The sequence below is a fragment of the Phalacrocorax aristotelis genome, chromosome 17 (assembly GCF_949628215.1).
Source record: "Phalacrocorax aristotelis chromosome 17, bGulAri2.1, whole genome shotgun sequence".
NCBI classification, from domain to species: Eukaryota; Metazoa; Chordata; class Aves; order Suliformes; family Phalacrocoracidae; genus Phalacrocorax; species Phalacrocorax aristotelis.
The window spans coordinates 4,026,209-4,047,505 of NC_134292.1; the positions used below are offsets into that span (position 1 = coordinate 4,026,209).

A 21,297-nucleotide genomic window follows, 5' to 3' on the forward strand; every position below is an offset into this window, starting at 1 on the left:
TTAATGACCGAGCCTATTCAGATGATATTTGTGTGAATCCTTCAGCTTAAGGCAAATACTTTGAAGCTGACTGTCCTGCAGCTCATGGGAGTGTGGCTACATGTTCTAAAATGTCTAAGCACTTCATTTGGCAAGTTAGTAATCACAGCATCGTCATAAAGTCTCTTAAAGTGATTTTCAGACTGTCACCATTAATAGTGCAATCTTAGCAGGGCCAGCTGAGCCACAGAGCAGAGAGAGCAGGCATCTCAGGCAGCAAAATACAAAGGACAGATGCTTTTTTGTGGGGGAGAATGGCCTGGAGTGGTATTTGCCTGCATTTTTCCCTAGGCCAGTGGCTCCAGCCCAGCTCAATCCAGCTTTGGTTTTTAGGACACAGCTACAACGAAAGCCCAGCAGAAGAATTACTCCTTTGCTACTTGCATCCCTCACACATTACTCTCTGTGGATCGGAGTGGCTTCCACGGCTGGTCGTAGTTCCCTCCTTAGAGCATCCTCTGACTCGACAGCTACTTGCTGTGCTTAGAGGATGGTGCTGAGCACAAGACCGTCCGTTGCAATAACATCCATGCACAAACAAGCAGTTTGTTTTCCTTGGTCAATGGCACCACTGGGTTTTTTCTTTTGGGCTCCCAAGCAAGTGGGCCAGGTGTCAAGAAGGGCCACGCCGGCCAGCCTTCTCGTGGTCGTAGCGGTTGCTGCCTTGTATAACAGAAGCCTCAAGGTTTTCAGTCAAGCAGGCTCCAAGTTTAGCTACTAAATCTATGTAAGTCTGCGGAAATATTGAAGTATTCTCAGCACCGCTTTTTTGATTTATCCAGCCACCCAGGGAGGGAAACAAGATTAGGTGGGAAGAGGACACGTGCTGTAGCGCTTTTATAGCATGCCTGGTTGCCTGGGGTTGGGGGAAGGCCACGCTGGCTCCTGTTGGCTAGCCCCAGAGCAGATAAAGTCTTACTACCACTGCCAGCCATGGAAAATATCCTTTTGCTTAAGTGACAAAGGCTCATGTTCTTCGAGGTGAAATATCAAATTTCAATGCCGGGCTCTGCAAGGGAGTTGTAACTGTATCTGTCTGCAGCATGCAGATCAATTGCATAATTATTGTGCTCCGACCGCTATATCACACCGATGAGCCGAGTCACGCCAGACAAAGAACAAGCCCAGGAATGTATTTCCACGAAGCAGCTGAGTTACCAGGGAGCTGCGCTCCGCAAATGCATTACGCCCGCCTGCTCGGTTCAGGAGATGCTCAGACACGATTGTCATATCGTACAGCAAAAAGCCTCCTGCGAGGCCCCTGGATGTTCCGCAGTAGATTGCAACGCTTGCGTTGCCTTCATTTCCAAGGTGTCTGTTTTATTTCATTGAAGGACAATGTCACAATTTATTGATATGCAACTTTATTCGGAAAGGTCTGCCCAAGCTCTGTTTAATGGTTTTCCTCTTTTCAAATCAGAATATCCAGGAAGGAAAATAACTCTCGAATATTTTACTGTAGCAGGAAATATCTCTGTCTCTGGCTTCTTCAATATTAAAGAAGAGATTAGCAGATATCCTGGAAGCAGGCCATGTTATTCACTCTCTTCCCACTGAAGCCAAAGGTAAGACTTCCATAGAAATAAATGGAGCAGGTTCTGTGATCGCTCAGCTGCGGGTTCACGTGATCCGCAGAGGAATTATTTCTCCTTTTGTGATAGGAACCTCTGGATACGTTTCTTCTCATCTGTGAACATAAACAGAAGTGCTGGAGATACCAATTAAGTGATGCGGTGGTAAAATCACGCTTTTGTAGAAGTTGCTGACTTAGGTGAGCCTGTGATCTGGCCTCCACTGTGTCCGAAAAGGCCTGCACGCCTCTGGAGAGACCGTTCAGGGGTTAAAATGTGAAGTTCCCTCTGTTCCAAGAATTTGTTACTGTGAGACAATGCTTCTGCATTTTTGTCCCCCCTTTTCTTCTTTTTTCTTTTTTTTTTTTTTTTTTCTCGGACGAATAGTTATGTGGCATGAGGCTTGTTGTAGTTGGAAACATCCCTAAGTAAACAGCTGAGCTTAAAAATATTCCTTTTTTTTTTTTTGTCTGGCCTTTTAAAAAAATAGTAGTTATTGCACAAAAGAAGACTATGCTGATGCCAATCACTGCCTTCTAGCTGAAAACAGGAAGCCGCCCCGAGTGTCTGTCCCCAGCACTTTGACCATGCTGCTCAGACATTAAAAGCCTCGTTGGAGGATGTGCCCTGTGCTATGAATTGGATCTCTTTATCTCTTTTTTTTTTTAATGAGGTGGAAGGATGCCTACCACAGATAAGTGTATATCCTGCATGTCTGCTTCCTGAGCTCTACCAGACTTCATTCGTTTTGCTAGTGATTTTCTAGCCTGGCTTTGAACAGGTGACTATGATGGGTTGTTACCTGCTCATCCAGACCTGGTCTAACAGGTGCTTCCCAGGTGCTCCCTAAGTCCTCTGCCTTACCTTGTGCATCCTTTCATTTATTAACCTCAGAGGAAGGGTTTGTATTTCAATACAGAAGGCTGCCTTTTGCAACCCTGCTTGGACAGCTTAAGAAGCAAGGAGAAGTGGAGTTTGCAGCATTTTTTGGCTCAACACACAAGAGCCCCAAGATTATTCTGGATCTTGAAGCCCAACTGCAGTAGTAAGCAGACCACGTCTTGGCAATCTGTTTCCCCAACAAATCGCCTTTCTCCATGTTGACGGCTGCCACGGAGCATTCAGGGATTCCCAGATGTCACAGAAATCTTCGCTGAACTGGAGAGTGCCTTTTCCCAAAGCAAGGGCAAGAGAGGGACTTTGGTTTAGCCCCAACATTTTTGTGCCTTCAGTAAGAACTTTGTCACGGAAAAGGAGCTTGGGCTGCGTGAATGAATACATGTTCCAGGAGTTCAGTTCAGGATCCTTCAGCATCTGCTGTCGATCCCCCAGAAATGCTGTCTCCTGCTGCCAGGTGCTACGCCTGCAGACATTTTACTCTTCTAGATCTAAGCTGGATTTCCAGGCAGCTGCTTTTTAATTTTTAAAGTAATTTTTCCTTGAGGACAAAACAGATTCCCTTCATGTTCCCTGTCTCCATATCTCCTTCAAATTTGATTCAACTTTGAAGTGAGGTGTCCACGGTGTTGATGAACGTAGTCCGTGATGCAGGCTGTACGTGACAAACACATCGCTATGACCTTCACCAGGTCTTGGGAGCCTATAGATCTCTGTGGGGACAAAAAATTAGCTCATATTACCACAGCCCTGGATGCATTTCATGTCACGGTGGTTGAGAAGAGAACAGAAAAGGCATTTTGCACCATTACGGAAATAAAGATGTTAGCTACTGCTTCCTAGAAATATGCCACTCCTGACACTGCCCTCCCCGCCTTTGAGCCTGTAGGACTCTACGGATTTAACTGAGCTGTGTTCACACCACTGCGGAAAGGGAAGAATCCTGTTAGTTTTTATTTTGTGAGGGCAATCGTAGGAAGAAACAATCTGGTCGTTCTTCAGTTTGCTCATGAAAATGTAAAGCCTAATGCGTAACCTACCAAACATCCAAGACTGCAGGGAGAATCAGGAGTCAGAGCTGGTGCTCAATACCTGAGGAAGGAAGAGCCTCTGCTTCTTTTTAGCAACCCACCCAGTGATGCACCACGTTTGGCTGTCATAGGTTGATGCCATCGTCAGTCCCCTCACTGGTGTCTCAGAAGGATTCAAAACAGTCCCCCTTTTTGTCATCAGAGTAGGAAGTTCATGGAGAGGAATAGTCTTCCTCTCTTCTCACCAACGCTCAAGGCGTTGCATGCTTCAGGATGGCATGTCAGTAGTAGGACTTACAGACCTTCCTTAGAAGAAAACTAGGGTTGTAAAGCCACTTTCCCCCATCATTTTTCAAAGCACACAAAAGCAATCAGGTACCTAATCTCTCAGCTTTTGTGCGAGGTGTCATCGAGCCCGCGAACCCGCGCTGCGATGGAGGGCAGGGTGCTGCGATGCTCCAGGGCCGGCACTGCAGGAGGAGGGCAGGGTGCTGCGATGCTCCAGGGCCGGCACTGCAGGAGGAGGGCAGGGTGCTGCGATGCTCCAGGGCCGGCACTGCAGGAGGAGGGCAGGGTGCTGCGATGCTCCAGGGCTGGCACTGCAGGAGGAGGGCAGGGTGCTGCGATGCTCCAGGGCTGGCACTGCAGGAGGAGGGCAGGGTGCTGCAATGCTCCAGGGCCGGCACTGCAGAAGGGCTCATGACAGTGCAGTTCAGTAAGACTTTGTTAATCGTTTCGGCAGCCTCCATTTAATTCAGACATCTCAGCCTCTCCATTCGGTTCCTCCCTCGGGTTTTGCAGGCTCTGAGCAGACAGATTTATTGGGGTCTTAAGCATAATCAGGAACAAATTAGCCTCTGTTAGGATCACACACTGGCCTGGATCACAGCTATTCAAAGGCTGCCTTCCCATCCATGTGAGTATGAATTAAGTCATCGGATTGGAGTAGGGCTTGAGTATTCTTTTATCCCAAACACATGATCTTATCAGAAGCCCATTACGTTTATCATCGCATTAGGAGGGAACATTTGGAGCCAGCACAGGAATACGTTGCCATATAAATGTGCTTACTTCAGTGCCTGTCGTGAAAATAAGTCAGTGCTTCAGGAAGGCCAGGGAAACACTGTCTAAACACATATGCCTAAAACTGGGCTGTGAGTTTCTGGGTACGCGTTTGCACCAGTGGGGTGGCTGCATCGGGGATGTGTAAAGAAAGCATACGTGTGTTTGTGTGTCAAGGCTTCTGTCAGCGTGGGTGTGCGGCAGGACGCACTTGGGTGCTGGTGTTTCACTGTAAGTGTGTAGCTGACTGTGCATATTTTTATAGGCTGAAGGTTGGCACTTTTTAATATGGTAGGTATATTCCTTTCTTTTTTTTCCCTTTTTATAGAAATAAGCCCTTTTCATAAAATGACAGAGAATCTCTTTTTCCAAAAATACATATTTTCATATGTTTGGGATTTGTTTTTGAGGATTTTTGATTGCTGACCACAGTCTCTCCAGGGCTGAATATTTCTCAGAGATTTCTGCTGAGACTCTCACTCAAACTGGGACATAGTGCTCTGAGGCGGGTGAGCCGCTTAGTTTTATCCTACTGTTCTTGGGTACAGTGGAGACCTGGCCTATGCTTTGATCATCTCTGCAGCGAGGGGAGCTGAACAAGACATGCAGAAGTGTAAGGTGAAGGAACCGAGAGTTTGGCTCCACGGCCATCCCAGTTACACGCTCGCTCTGCCCCTTCCTTGAGCTGGCCAGGCGCAGAGCGTGCCTCTCCCAGGGATGAACGAGCCACAGTGGCGTAGCACTGTGCCAGCATTAATAAGCCCTGCAAAGAAACAAGGTATGTTATAGAGGGATGTCCAGTCCGGGGCTCTCAGGGCACGTACGCTTCATGAGCAGTTCAAGCACCCGTTCCCAGCTGCGCCACTATAGGAGGAGGAGTAGCAGGGCCCTGCTGGCATCAGGGCTGTTGGGCAATCTGGCTGTGGGAGGAGGCAAGGCAGCTGGGCACTGGGGCCAGCGCTGCTGGGCTGCCTTAGGGCCCATCTGCACATCCACCCAAGCCCCCTCCCACCGTGGAGTAATGGGACACCCCAGGGAGCCATTGTCATCTTTTGTCTGTGAAGCACTCTCCCAAGCGCTCCGAGCTCTTCGAGGTGTGTGGTATATGTTTGGTGGCTCCCAGCCATATGAAGATTTTAAGATGTGACACGTAGGGTCAAGAAGTTTGGCCACCCTGGGAATATTCGCTCCGACGCAGGGCTGTGCTCATACAGCTGAACGGCTTCCAGCTTCGTGCTGGCTCCTTTTGGCCAGCTCGCAGTACCGGCCCCGCAAATACACAGTTCCCCACGCTTGCCCACGTACGCAAGTTGGCTGCGGAGGTTGTGCTGAAATGAAACCGTAATGACATACTTCCCTGATAGACTTCTCTGTTCTTTCAAACTCACACTCTCTTAAGGACCTGGAATTTTGCACAGGGGATTGGGAGGAAGGGAGGGGAAAAGGAGTGAAAGTCATTAAATAATTGAATTGCAATAAACTGATTTTTTTTCTGGCTCATGATGGTATTTCACTGTGTAAACTAGGAGGAAAAATAAACAGGGGATTTAGTAGTTTGGAAATAACTCAAAATTGAGCAGCCGTTGGATTTTCTGACACCTAGCTTGAGATAGTCCAATGCTACCGACAGGACTCTCCTTAGGGATCGTTTCCATCAGTCCAGCTAGCAGCTCTGGCTAATTTCCTACCGTTTTTTCAGCAGGCTTATTTGCCAGACAAAAATACAACAGGCTGTCAGAACTGGATACCTCTGGGGACTGGCAATGATAATACAATACAAAATAGGATACCAACAGGTCAAAGGTTTCCATTTCACAGAGTACTCTAATGACTGAAAGTCATTATTGCTATGCAGTCTGTTTGAAAAGAGTAGATGGATCTTAGTTCAGTTTTTAATGGGCCAGTGTTACAGAAACAACCTCAAAAATTTGGCATCTTTGTTGGCAGTCTCATTAGAGAAGCCACAGAATAAATGGACAAGGATAATAAAGTCTCCTGCTACGTTTGATCCTTTCAGGTCAAATCTGAGTCACGTTGGTTGAAGCCGTGTGTGTATGTGGCAAGCTTACCCTCACACTAGGTACACTTTATCTGCTCTTTGGATAAACAGATCTGTTTGGCCCTTTGGTCGCTGCAACTGTGGACCTGGCAGTTTTCGCCATCCCTAAATTCCCAGTTGCTGCCTTTGTTGTTGTTTTGCAGATATTTTTTAAAAACAAAAAGGGAAACATTGTAGACCAGACCCTCGGTTGGCATTTTTCCATCCCAGTTGATGGAATTACGCCAACACCCGCATTGTCTCTCTATGTATTTCCTATCTCTGCTTTCTTCTGTCTCCATCCTTTTAAATGGAGAAAGATGCAAGTAAGCAGAAACACCCTTACATTAGGAAGAATCTTGGGGGAATTGCCCAGTACAAAAGTTGACTATTGTTGCTTGGCGTTCTAAAAATCACCTTGCTGTTGCCTAGAAGTGGCCAGCGCTTTCACTTCCCAGTGACCTGGTCCAGCAGATACACGACCACTGACGTTATCAGGTCCTAGCGACTAAATTGCAGACGTGTGTACCCAGCCCTTTGTGATTTCTATTCTCTGCTTTCTCCTGGCAGATGAACCCAGCAGGTGCTATTTTCACGACGGTGATGGATTATGTGAGGAATTTGAGCAAATGACCAGCATCAAAGACTGTGGCGTTTACACTCCTAAAGGCTTCCTCGATCAGTGGGCTTCCAATGTCTCCGTCTCACATCACAGTGACCAGCAGTGTCCAGGATGGGTGATCATCGGTCAGCCAGCAGCAACCCAGGTAAGGAAAGCATTCTCCCTTTCATGTCCTGGGAAGTGATGTCCAGCAAGGAGCAACATTCATGAGCGTAGCCAGATGGTCAGCGTTCATGTGCGGTGTTACCCCTGCCTGGTAACTTGCTGCTTCACCAAGGAAGGCCCCTGACAGCAGTTTCCCTCTTTCGGAGCCTGACTAGTAGTGAGGGGTTGAAATTCAATTCCGATCATCCAACTAACAACTGGCTGAATTTGGGGCCTGCTTGATTCAGTAAGCTGTGTAGGAGTCACCTCGACTAACCAGCATCACCTAAAAGACTAGAGAGGCTCTCTGCAGCTAGCACAGGGTACTCTCTTGTGGCGATGAGTTCTGAACGCTAATGCCAAATAATACAAAAGAGCGTTCTTTCTTTTTTAATAGTTTTGTGTTTTCTGTCTCCCAGTTTCATAAAAGCACCCTATTGTTCTATTCTGAGAAAGGTCCCGTCCATTCCCAAAGCCATTCATTAGCTTTAACCCCCTTCTTACATGTCTCCTTTGTAGCATAAATAGTTCCAGTTACCATAACTTTACCTTTTGTCTCCCTGAGAGAATTAGATCCAAATGAGTTCAAAAAGACGTTAAATGAATTCCTGGAAAACAGAGCTGTACACAATGCAGATGCAACAGTCCAGAGGCAGCCTGACTCAGGAAAGCCCACATTGCTTGTTGTTGGTTTTTTAGAGGATACAGCAGAGAAAGAACCATCATATACAAGAGCTGCTTCATATATTCGTCCTTCAGCATCCACTGTTGTCCCTTGCTAGATGCAGAGCAGTGGATTAGGTGGACTTTTGGTTTGATGCAGCCAAGTTGTTCTTACAGTCTGATTATCTGGGAGGTGTACTGAGTGGGCAGTGCAGAGAGGAATCCCGTGTCACAGATATGACAAGCAGATTTCTTTGTGAATAGTAAACGCTAAGCATTTCCAGTTGGCTTGCAAGAGAAAACATCTTTATCCAAGAGACTTGGCCTTGTTCACATTGCACAAGTCTGTAACAAATTAATGACCAGGTCAGTTTTTAAATGCACAAAGCGTGGTTAGCTGGCATAGTACCAAGACAGAATCCCAAGCCCAGCATTGCCTTTTTGTCATGGTCTCATTTATTATTTCACACTGTAAAAGGAACTTCCCTCTGGACCCCTGTCAGTGCCTTCGTAACTTCTTTCTCGTTCGTGCTCCCTGTGCTGTAGTACAGTTTGGAGCCCACTGTCTCCCGGTCAGGTGCTGCTCTATGTGCGTGTCCCCAGGCACTCTGTCCCCATGCAGCCGCTGCCCTGATTTTCTCCTAATGCACCGGTAGAAAGAGAGCCACGCCACACCGTAGGTAACATATGGTCCTGGGGTGGAAAAAAAACCATCACGCGCACACACAGCAGAAAGCCCCGATGTGTAGCCACAGCTCAGGCATGTTTGTTGTACCCAGATGAGATGAAGTTGTCACAGCCTTGTTAAAAAAAAAAAACAAAGGGGAAAAAAAGCTGTTGTATCTATAGGCAGAGCACTAGCATATCACACACTGGCAGAGTGAATGGGAACATGCCTCCTGTTATTGCCTGGCCCCTGGGGAGATAACAGTGTGCTATTTACTTCCAGCAAAAGGAATTTTTGCTTTAGCTCAGCTGGTCCTATTACACCAGTTTGAGTGCATGGGGTTCACTGACCTTTTTAGTCGTATATGTTGAGAAAGTCTTTGTTTTCCCCAGGAACAAGACAGCCTCATCGGCTTGTGAAAGCACCTGACTTGTCACTCTGGAGAGGTTAGGTGGGGCAGCAGGTCATCAGTTTGTTAGTTAGCGGAGATGAAAATTAACCTAAGATCTCCTCTAATCACTGCATGTAATGATCACGGGTGTGTAAACAAGTTTGGCTTCATTATCTGCACAACCATTGAGCCCTAGGGGTTTTTTGTATTGATGAAAGGAGCACCTTTCCTCACCCAGATATCTTTCAGAGTAGGTTGTGTGCTTGCTGGTGTTGTGCAAACTTTCCGTGTTGTTGCTGGGTAGTTTCCTGATTAATCAGAGTGGCATTTGTGTTGGCTACTCATCAGGAATGCCATGAAAGATATGTTTGAGTGCAGTGCACAGCAATATACACAATACATAAGCTGCCTGTTTGTTAGCCATCCCCGTTTCTTGTAATTGCCCCCATGTTCTCAAGGTACTTTAAAGCGTTTTAAGCATGTCCTTGGTGACTTAAGATATTTCTCATCCTCAGATATCTCAGCACCTGTTTCTCTGCACGACTGTCGTAGTTTAGCCTAGGCTGTTTCTGAGGAGTAAGCATCGCAGGTTGGTTTGTTGTGGTATTTCTCAGCAATATCTGCCTGCGTGCACTTGTTTACTGTTGGGGGATTGTTTATGAGCGCAAGCCGGAGCACACTTACTCATTATTGTGGGGTTGCTTCTGCGAACTGACTGCCCCACACCTGTTTGCCCAGTTCACCTAAGTCGTTGCCCATTCTTGCAGAATTGGTTGTTCCTTAGAAGTAGGGTGCCCGCACTTGCCTATTATTTTGAGATGGATCTTACATGCCGGTTCCTTACTTGTTAGTATGAGGCTGCTGAATGGCAACATACTAAGCAAGGAGAAAAAAAGTTCACAGTATAAGGTTTGTTTTGAACAACAAAATGCTTACAAAGAACGACACAGTCTTGGCGAAGAGATACACATTTGAAAAATGGAAAGGTCAAACAGCCCCCCGCCTTTAAACAATCGCCCTTTCTGCAGAAGCAAGACTGATAGACAGCCACTTCTACTTTCCTGGCAGCCACTCTTCAGTGCTGATTAAGAAATATTCTCAGTACTGACAGCATCATATTTAGAGCCAAAGAGGACCAGTCAGCAACATTGCACCAGCACAGAAATGCGAGCACCGGTGCAGGGTATTTTTACAGTCTGATTTCTAATCTGGCATCCTCCGCAGATCTTGAAGCAGATGCTGCTCAGTACCTGTTGTCGACTGCAGGAAGAATTCAGCAATAAGGGCTTTGCACACTCTTGGGCTGCTCTTTTCCCTACAGCTCTTGCTGTGAGTTTGTAAACAGCCTCTCCTTGCCATCCACTGTGTGTGAAATATTATCAGTGTTGATGTACTGGTTGTGTGGGGTTTTCTACAGCACTGTTTATTTCTCGGGGCCTTTCTTGTGCTAACAATTATTGATGCTAGCATTAAGTCATCAGCTGATGTATGCTGGCAAAGACTACAAAAGGCGGTAGCGCTGGGCAGATTTATACTAGCTGAAGGACAGATCCAGTAGGCATAAACAGACAAAGGGTGCTCCGGCTGATCTGTTTTGTGAGTAGCTGCAATTTTTTTCTGTATCGGAAGTCCCCAGGGACTTATTTCCCTGACCAGTCTGTACCCACCTAGGGTCAACCTCCTTGTTACCAGCCAGAGGGGGTAGGACACAGCCTCCTGACACCAAGTCAAGCACACCTAGGCTTGACAACACCTGAGTTTAAAAAGCCAACTCATGGTTTACCCAGACAGTCCCTATTTTATCACCACTGGTGAAACTGCATCAGTAAGGAGTAGGCCCATGCAGTGTGGATTAGGTGACCATAAAAGGTTGGCTGTCTGGTAGGGTTCAAGAAATCCGGGTCTTGCATTGACCTTAGTCAACTCGATGTCCGTGCTGTCATTGCACACCAATTTTGTTTTGCCACAGTTTACACTGGGTTGAGTGCATTAGGTTATATGTTAGTCTCCCTTTCTAGAGTAGGTTGTACTGAGCATGAAGGATTTGGATATCTTGCTAAAATGTCTTTTCTATACAGATGTGCCTTTGGAGGAAGCCTCTGACAGGCCTGTTTCAGGAGGGTTGCTCCAAGGCCTGGGCAAGAGGAGCAGAGGCAGATGGGTGCAGACCAACCGTGGGAGGCTAGAGATGCCATGTCTCCTTTCCTCTTGCTGGTCCTGCTTTCGGAGAATTGATTCATCTGCATTCCTTTGGCCTTTATAATAGAGAATGATGAAAGGGGGTTAATAGATATAGATCCATATAGGTGGCTTATTGTTAACTTTGTTACTCTTGTCATGACGATGCGCACTCAGGACTTGGAAGCTGGTCTGTGTTGGTGACTTAGAGGGCCAGTCCCCCAGTATCTATGACTTCCATTGCATTTCCTCCCAGTTGTGCAGAAGTTGTTTAGACCAAGTAACCATATATACACAGATATATATATGATTGTGGTTTTTTTCCCTATGCCATTGTCCAAGCCTCATTTTCCCCTGTACAGAAAAAGCTGTGCAGCTCAGGCACAGTTAACTGAAAGGGGACTCTTTCCCGAGGCTGCTGGGCACAGACAGATCCTGGGATTCGTTTTCATTCCCGGACAGACGAACACACCCTGTTCTCCTCTGGGTACCCCACAGGGGCTGCTATGGAGTAACAAGTTGTGGAAGAGGATTCTTATTACATCTTTCCCACAGAGGCCCCCTCCTGCCCCTATTACAGTTCCCACAATTGCACTCATCCAGACTCACTGCAACAAACCTATTCGTCCACCAGCAGCAGAAAGATGTCTAGAATTGCAGTATGTCTGAAATTGCCCACAAAAGGGGAAGACAGGAGCACAAAAATATCCTGAATACTAGAAGAAAGAACGTGGTAGAGCAAGGGCTCCAAGAGTGGTAAGGAAATACCGTAACAAAACTCAAAAGAAGGATGATGAAGTTCTCTGCCACGCAGTTTTATTCTGTCTAATAAATATAACACTGAAGATAATTCCCCAAAGATCCAGTAAAGCTAACAAATAGAGTAATCTTGAACAGGAGTGGGAAGAGAGGAAACCTGCAACTTTTAATGGAGAAGCCATTCCTTTCCTTTGGGGTGATCTTGCTGAGAAGAGGGAGGGTGTCTGTCTGTCGGCTCTGCAAGTGGCCGTTTTTGAACTTCCCAATTCACAGCCAAGTCCTGTTGCTCTTCAACGGTAAGAGTTTTATTGTGGTTGGAGGGATAAAAAACCCGCCATTTTTAATAAGATGATTTGCTTTGCAAATGTCTCTGTTATTTATAGCCGAGCCAGGCTTTGAACCACTAATCTCTGGAGGTTGAAGGCAGAATCCCACTTAGAAAAACCATAATGGAGGAACCATGAGTGATCGGAGACCATTTCTGGAAAAAGATGAGCTGGACACTGTGCACAGGCTGTCGCAAGAGGAATGTAGGTTTGCTGTACGCATTTGAGCTCATTTCCAGGACTGGCTGATCCACCAAAAGGCTTCGGCTTAGGTTACAGAGTCTCCAAGTCTAAAGTTAGTTCAAGGGGGTCCAAAACAATGTCTTTATTTCAGGCCTTCCCCTGGATGCTACAGACCAGCCAATTTGGTCTTTTGCCTGAAGGCTGGAGAGTTGCATCACGAGCCTGGCCCTGACCATCAGGCAAATTCAGGCTGGAATGCTCCTTCCTTGGATTAAGTGATGATATTTTTCATGTTTTTTCAATGTACAGGGATTAATTAAGGTTTATCACAGCCACACTGCTTGGTTTCTGTTTCTTTTAATAGAGGTGGAAACCAGAGCACAGAAGGGTAAAGCTACTGCTGAGGATTAAACCTCAGTATCCTTCAGCCATGTTGCAGTCACTGGGATATTGAGCCTCGACCTCCCCAAGACTAGGAAGTTCAGGACGTCTTGAAAGGGAAATGTTTGTATCTTGGATAAAAAGGAAACTGTTCAAGGCCTGCTCAGAGTCGCTGTCTGGGAGCAGAGACCTGGAAGGGCTTTGGGGGTCATTAAATCTGCATTTTTAGCTCTGTCAGGCACCACACATCATCCCATTTGTGAATTAACCAGTCTTCATCCTAGCACAGTTTGGCTGTGTGTTTCCAGTACAAAAGGAGTGGAAAACTGTCCCACGAACTCCTTGCCTTAATGGCTAGAAATCTTGTTTCCCACCTGTGTTGCTGGGAAAGCTGGATTTTGCAGCCTTTCTGCCAAAGGAACTCCACTGGTCCTTATTCGCATGTTTGCATTGCTGCTTCGCCTCGTTGGAGGAGGTGGTCCCTGCGAAGGGCCCACGCCAAGGTGAGGGATGCTACAAAGATGTGTGCTAACATCAGTGTCATGGCTTCTGCTCAGGAATGATCTCAGTGTTCTGAGGTGGTCTCTGAAGAAAAATAAAATAAGAAATGGGATTTCTAGGTAGGCTGGCTTGAAAAAGGCTCAGTTGCAGAGAGGTGGCTGAGAAAGAGTGTTACCCTTAAAGTCGATCCAGAGCTGGCTGGAGAAAAGGGGATGCTGCCCATCACCTGGCTGCCTGCTCCCTGCTAGGACAGACAGCGATTCCCTCCCTCTCACCCCTCCGTCCCCATGTCTAGCAGTGCTGCTCTGCTCCTGGCAGTAGGAAACCAGCAGACCCCATGGCTGATGTCGTAGCCTCTGGCTGATCTGTGTGAGGGGAGGACAGAGAGAACACAATGAGATGTCAGAGGAGATTCCAAGCAATTTTGCCAAACACTCAAGGGATATTTTTTTCTTTCCACTCCCTTCCCCCCTTAGTTTTTAGAATAATTTTTCAAGAGCACATATGCAAGTCATCTAAGGGAAACAGAACAGTGAGTACCAGGGGCTGGTACACTGTGTTCCCTTTGTGTACTGTACAGAAAATAGATAAAAGAAACAAAGGATGATGCAGAGAGCAAAGCAGCCATCAGTACTCTCAGAGAGGTTCAATCTGACCTTTTCAGAGATGAAGGTCAAACCAAAAATCCTCAGGTGCCGGAAATTGGTCCCGTCTTCCTAGGACCAGGAAACATTTACCACTAACGAAACGAGAGCAGAATTCCATGCCATTTGTTGTTGCTAGAGGCGACAAGAGAGGCAAGAAAGGAATATTGTCTTGGATAATAATGATTATGTGCTTCTTTAGGAAGTAACTTACCATTTTATGATCATATCTGCTGTACACCCAGCCGCCCAGCCACCTACCCAGATTACACGCAGAAATACAAAACAGTTTGGACCCCCCTGGCACCAGCGACCTTGAAAGCCAGACCCCTCAACAGCAGCGGTGCTTGTTAGCGTGCACTCTTCTGAAAGGAGACCCCCCTCCTCGGCCCTTGCCCCTCAACCTGCCAGTCCCTCCGTCTGCTGTTGCTGCTCACGAGCCTTTAGATGCAGAGCATGTCCAGCCGTAAGCGTGGGATAGCGCTCCTGCATCCCATCCGGGTTGTTTGTCTTGGGTCCCTCTCCATTCAGAGCAGAATGATTTTGCATAAATGCATCGACACGTCTGCTTTGTTCATGCATGAAGGGTCCTCAGCATTTCTCATCCCACCCCCGCCCTGGCCGTCTTCTCCCTACCCCCCTGGCATGTAGCTTCACCAGCTTTTGCGTGATTTCCCTGTACAACAGCGAATAAACCTGCCTGAAGCATTGCCAGTCAGTCAAGCGCAGTTAAAAATACCCAGTCGATTATTTTGGATAGAATTAAAACAAATGATTGGAAGGAGAGGACGGAAAAGGGTGCAAGAGCAAAGCCGTAATGGCCTTTACTATGTAATTTGGTTTCATGTTCTGCACAAGAAAACATGTAAAATATGTAAACAGAGCTCTCCAGGATTCTAATGTAGCTACAAAGCCACAGATATACAGGCAGGCAGGGTGCTATTCTTCAGCAGAACGGAATGCCATCCCCAAAACCACACGATCATTTCTTTAAGCCTGAAAGTAAACTTTCTCATGCCAGGAGTGGAGAATTTATTTTTTCTTTTAAATGAAGGATTGTCTGCACTACTTGTTCAGAGAACTGTAGGCATTTTAGCCCACATTGTCATAAGAGACCTCGTATTTTGAATGCCAATGAATTCTAGGGTGTTCATCTTCAGATGCCTCTAAAAGGCATCGTCTTTGGAGGGTGATGCTTACCCAGCACTGTCCTGAAGGTCTCTCAAGTCAACCCCTCTCCCCACCTGCAAATAAGTATCTCCTTTAAAAAGGAAAAACACCCCAAAACTGAAGACCATTTGGATAAGCTCTAAACCTCTCCTGAATCATGCTGGATTTGCTGGAGCCGTAACTGTTGAGGAACCCCAACTCCGTGCTCATTTTTGGAAATACTGCCTGTAAAGTTGGAGGTTCACCATTTCCTCTGGGGTCATTTCAGTGGTGGATCTGATAAGAAGACAAGATTTACCCCTCTGGTAAGTGGGCCCAGCCCCCGCTGCTATCAGCAGGAGTCTCCCTGGGGCCTGGCTTTATACCGTAGCCTCAGGGTCCGGCTGCAAACGTTAATGCATGCCAGGAAATGGTTAGTTGTATGGTCAGTGCTATGATCTGTCTGTGTGTGTACCTACTCACTGGGAGAGTCCTCATTTCAGGAGAACATCAAGTTCCGCTTAGCCATTTTGGTCATTGGGCCAAAATCCTTACGCTTAGCGCTTTGGGCAGTGGACCTTATTTTCCCATTTTTTGGTAATTAACCCTTGCGTCATCTCCCTGAGAGAAGACAAGTCTCTTTTCAGAGAGGGGAAGCAGAAGCACAGGGCGGAGATGACCTTTCCACCTTTCTCCAAGCAAATATCTCTGAAGAAGCTGCCCTTCCAGCAGAGCGATCTGTTCTGGGTGCGCTGCACTGTGCTTACGCTGTTAGCCTTACCTGCTGGGGACGGAGACCCTCGCTCTGTGGAATTTAACTGTGTCCCAGTGCTTGTTTCTGTAGGGAAAGGCCAAGACTGAACAGCCATGATTTCCTCCATCCCCTGTGCTCCCAGTCTGTCCTCCCAGAGCCTGCTCCCGGGCGGCAGCGAGGCTGAGGGAGCCGTCAGCTTCCTCCCACAGGTGGTGCTCATAATTCAGTCCCCGCAATAACTTCTTCGGGGAGCAGCTGGGAGCTTCTGTGAACTCCCCTACTGGCCTGGGACATCAAGGATGAAGCACTCTAAGTGATCTTTTGGTTTAATTTGTTGGAGTTTGAGGTTTATCAGATCGACCAGGGCTGTTCTGAGGTTAGAGGGAAGCGATGGGCTTCCCCGGACACCTGCAGCCAAACCTTTGTTTGGGTGCAGATGTGCGTGGACGGGAGGAAGCAACTGGCTGCTGCTGTATTGACTCTCCCTGGATGGTCCAACTCATTCAGAGGAATTCGTTCACACAGCAAGAATTCCGTTACTCTGCAATTTCAGTGGAAAAAGCCCGGTGAAGCAAGGGCGAACGTTCTGATTTGTATACCACAAGCCGTGCCTTCAGGTATTAAGAAAAACAAGCCACATGGTTTAATCTTAATTAATGCACACTGACGTAGGGCTTAGTTGGATGGGCAATCAAAAGGGTTTGACTGCTGAGGTGTAACTGTAGTCGGCTGCCCAGGACGGCACATGGTAGCTCTCCTCTGTGCCCCCCCGCCGCGCTCCCTGGGAGCCCTGCCGCAGCCTTCCCTTTCGCTATTAAATTCAGGGCCTCTCCCAATGTATCATCTCCCTGAATGTATCCAATTAAGGCCTGTTGACAGCCCAGAGCAGGCTTATACCCTTAGGATTAGAGGCATGTGTATGTCTTCATATAGGGAAGGACGACAACTGGGTGTCTGGCTGGCTCGCTGGGAGTGTGGTATGGGAAGCCGAGTAGCTTGGAGACAGAAAAGGAGCCGGGGGAGAGAGATTTGCACCCCCAATTATCCTTGCATGTGGAAAAGCTGTGTGATGAGGGTTGCGTGTGGTTTACATGGCCTGTTTACATGGTCCATAACCCTAAACAAAGCTGAAAAGCATGACTTTAACTCTGGAAATAAAAGCGCTGGAAACTCCTGGTTTTCTGCACATGAGAAAGTTTTGTTCTTTAAACACACAGATGTTTTTAAATTAAAAATCACTCTTTTGACCTTTCCTGAATGTGATCATGTGGTCAGAGCTGACATTAACCACTGCACGGCTGTTTGCTTCAGCCGCAGGCGAAGCTTAGTGAGCAATCTTCAGAGCTCGTGGTAGCACCTGCGTTGCCTCACATCCCTTGGAAGCTGCTCCTGTGCCCCGTGTGCGCTTGGGGCAGTTCAGGGCAGGTGGGGTTAGGTGTGGGGATATTTAGGCTCTACTCCTACTGTGCTGGAAATGAAAGCGATGTGGCTTTTTCCTCCTCGCTAGCTGAAAATGTTGGGGCTTCATTTTTTCCTGTTTGGCTCTCTTCCTATCAGAAATGTTGCCCGAGTGCTTCTAAGCATCTCTGTCCACCTGAGCCAGCGTGTTCTTCTGATGGAGAGCTTCTCATCGAGCTGAAGTTCTTAAGGGATTTGTTGTTGTTGCTTTTGGGCTTTCTCTAACTAGCTGCGTGCTTTCGTTGTCCAAGCAAATTGATAGGACCAGCTTTGGGTAGGAGGGAAGGGATGCTACCAAGCCCAGCCCTGCTTTGCCTTGCAGGAGTGCCAAACCAGCAAAACTACAATGAATCCAGTAAGTCAGATCCACTAATATAACAATAAAAATATATTTAAGATCCTCCTAAAGCGTGGTGCACATTCTGCCTTTGACAGTTTGATTTTCTGATGCCAGCTGCTCCCAAATGAAATGCTACAGTCAAAGGAAAAAAAAAAAGAAAAAGCTTTCGCTCTACTCATCAGTGGTAAAAGCTTATGGGGTGGGATTGTTTTCCTTTGCCGCAGCACCCCCACGGCCAGCCTTGGCCCGCAGTTGTGTGCGAGCTTTGCTGGAGTGGACCTAGCTGGTTCAAGTTAGAGACAGGCAGTTCGGGAACCCGAGCGCGCAGCCAACAATAATGTTCTGGCTACTGTATTTGTTTAACCTCGCTCTCCAGTGGATGGATATATAGTCTGTTAAAGCACTTATCAGTCTATAATGCCTTCACACTTTTGTGAGCAGCAATGTGGAAGTTGTAGACAGGAGCTTTTGCCACAGATTGAAAATGTCTTATCGCTTTAATGAGGCTGATGTTTGCAAAACTAAAGCTATAAGGTCTTGTTTGGGTGCTGTTTCTTTATGCTGTCTGTCTAGCAGGTTGCATTTGGCTGCCATTTCTACCGGTAGATGTATTTATGAATTTGAACATAATAACAGAATGCAATTTAGGGCTAATTCTAAGAACTGTGCCTTCTAGGTGAGATCCTGGCAGTGCTGGGTGGATGATGCTGCTGTTTAAGAGCAGCATCTTTCTGTGCTACTGCTGTGTTGAAGAAATAGCAAACCTCTGATGTGAATACACAGGAGCACATGGCACACTTTCATGTGCTTCCGCTGAGGCTGTATTCTGCGCAGCTGTGCGCTTGGAGCTATCGCTTGTGTTCACATCCTTCCAGGGTGCATCGCTGCATGGCAAAAGAAGGAGGGGCACGTACAAACTGCACTCACGAGCTCCGAATGCTGGCGTTTGCCTGTGGGCCTGTGCAGAAGTTGAGTTGGTTATTAAAACCCATTAGTGCAATTGTTTCTGTTTTTCTCACTCTTCTTCTGTAGTGTCTGGCCCTGGCTCGACTAAGGTCTTTGAGGTGATCCTTTGAACCATGCAAAAGTCATCTGGTTAGGGTTTTGTTGTAAAATCAAAACTCCGTATTGTTTTTTCCACAGGTCCAGCTAGCATCCTAGATATTTTGATTACACCTGGCTGGATGTCAAAGCCGATATGGGTTTGGGATAGGGCCAGTCAGAACTGATTTACAGTTTTTTCACATATACCATGTGAATTTTATGGTTTTATGTGATTTTGATTTGAACTCACCGGTTTTAAATGAAGTTTGCTTTGAATCTAGAGATAACAGAAATTCAAAGAAAAGCTCAAAGAATGCAGGTCTGCATGATTTAAAAATTGAAATATATTGTTCATACGGAGTCTTTGGAAGTGAAATAACTGCATTTTTTGAGAAAGCTAAAGTTAATAACACACATTGAATACACATGCAATCTGGGCCGTCATCTAATGGAGATCCCTGTAGCCCCTATTCGCTTTCCTGAAACTAAACCAACTTATACGACAAAACAAAATAGCCCTTGCGTCTCCCTCTCCTGTCTGAATCACAGCCCTGTGTTGCATCCAAAATTCTACCCAAGGAAATTTCCCTTTGGAAATGAACACTATCATTTTTATTGTAAAGTAGAGGAATTTGTCATCATGTCACACTGCAAACGAACTATTGACGCCGACGCCATATCAGCTGTGGTGTTTTCATACACATAAAGATCCCTTTCCAATTACTAAAAATCCAGCCAAACCTTCAGCTGGCAACTGGGGGTCTGGGCTAAGAAAGCCGTAGTAACGTGCTAATTGAATACTAAGTCTGTGAGGTCCAGACACCATCGGCTGCTCCAGAATCAAAGGGGAAGTGGCCGTGCTGGAACTGGACATAGCAACTGGCAGTGGGGCTTTATTTTGTCCTGCAGGACATTGTAATGTGCTTCCCAATCCCACAGCCAAATCCTGTTCTGCATTACACGGGTAAAATTGACAGATGAGATTTCCTCTTATTTCTGAGCCAACTGAATCTGGGAGTAATATAGCGTCAGTGTGCTACCCCAGGAGTTTTATCAGCTTCTAGTTGATAAAGCTTTTCTGCTGATCACCTGCCTGCATGCCTTTGTCCTGGAGCAGGGCATGCTGCAGGTTTTCATCTTTTGCCATCAGACCTTTAAGTACCCCAATGAAAACAGGCAAAAGCAGACAAAAAGCACAAAACTTAGTAAAACTGTGTTATCAGACACAGAGGACAAGGAGAGGTTTGGAATAGAAGCTGTGGTTCATGAGCATCAGAGGTAAGGGAAAGTTGCTGCTGAGGAAGAAGCAGCAGACCAGAAGGTAAGGAGGCTATTAAAAGGGGGAGGGCACAGCTTTCTCTCATCATCTTATACTTATAACCTATGCTGCTGAATCTCAGATTTGGTTTGGGGTTTTGCTTATGATTTTACAACAACAGAGTATTTTAAACTCATTGTTAGTGCACAGAAAAAATTAATACATGCATTGGTTTGGAAAAAGTAGCTTTGAATGCTTTCCTTAAGTTTTAGAGGCCAACCTGCAATGCCCCAGTGCTGACTTTCATAGTTGGGCATACAACTCTTGACTCAAATCTTCTGACAGGCCAAATCCAGAACACTAATAAAGAGACTAGTCCTAAAGCATTTCTGACCAGAACCTAGGAAAAAAAAACCCAGAGCAAAACTTCTGATGTCCCTTGAGTTACGCCTGTTTGTGTATAATTTCCATCTGAGCTCTGTGGGCTCTTGAGGTTTGAAATGGTCATAGAAATTGGCTGATTTTTGGGGTGTTTGTTGGAACTCAAATGGTGGCCTTTTTAATGGTTCGGTGCTCACTAATGTGGGCATTTTCTCTTTTTTTTCTGTAACTCCAACCCAATTCCCAGCCTAAATGAGAAGAACAGTGCAACAGCTTTCAGAACAGATTGGAGGTCTGTTCTGCAGTCGGCAAACTGGGTGGTGTCCATGTGGCAGTCAAGCTGCCTGATAATATTGGGCAATAAACAAGCAGGAACCTTTCTGATATTTAGCAACTGCACCATAGTTTCTCATCCTTGGGTAAGATTAACCTTAGGTCTGCAAGAACAATAACATATTTAAGAATAAAAGGTCTGGGTGACTGCCAGCCCCCGTGTCTGGCAATAGAGGGAGAAAGTTTTCATCTGCAAGGGATGTGTTAAAATGCTGCTTATGTCATGGTTGGGATTCTCTGGCGTGTGTTGAGTTAAATATAAATAACATTCTGCAAAGCAGTCGTCTAAAAATTGTAGATTAATTACATTTCATTATTATAGTTGAAATCTGTTCTTTAGCTGGATCTTCAAACAGAGGATGTCCTCTTTGTGCCTCCACGCATTTCATATCAGTCCGGGAATAGTTCTGTGCACTTGTACAACCTTACTCAGGTTGTTGTGCGCTCCACAAATAGATGGTACTGTGGGTTTTACCAATAGAT

The 21,297-nt window shown here is 46.3% G+C and overlaps 1 protein-coding gene across 1 annotated transcript in view; it reads left to right on the top strand.

Annotated features, from left to right (window-relative positions):
• Positions 1–21,297, top strand: part of PAPPA (pappalysin 1) — a 181,284-nt gene that overhangs the window by 99,031 nt on the left and 60,956 nt on the right. The window contains exon 10 of the mRNA XM_075111900.1: positions 7,209–7,405. Within this exon, the coding sequence (XP_074968001.1) occupies positions 7,209–7,405 (197 nt within the window). The remainder of the gene's footprint in view (positions 1–7,208; positions 7,406–21,297) is intronic.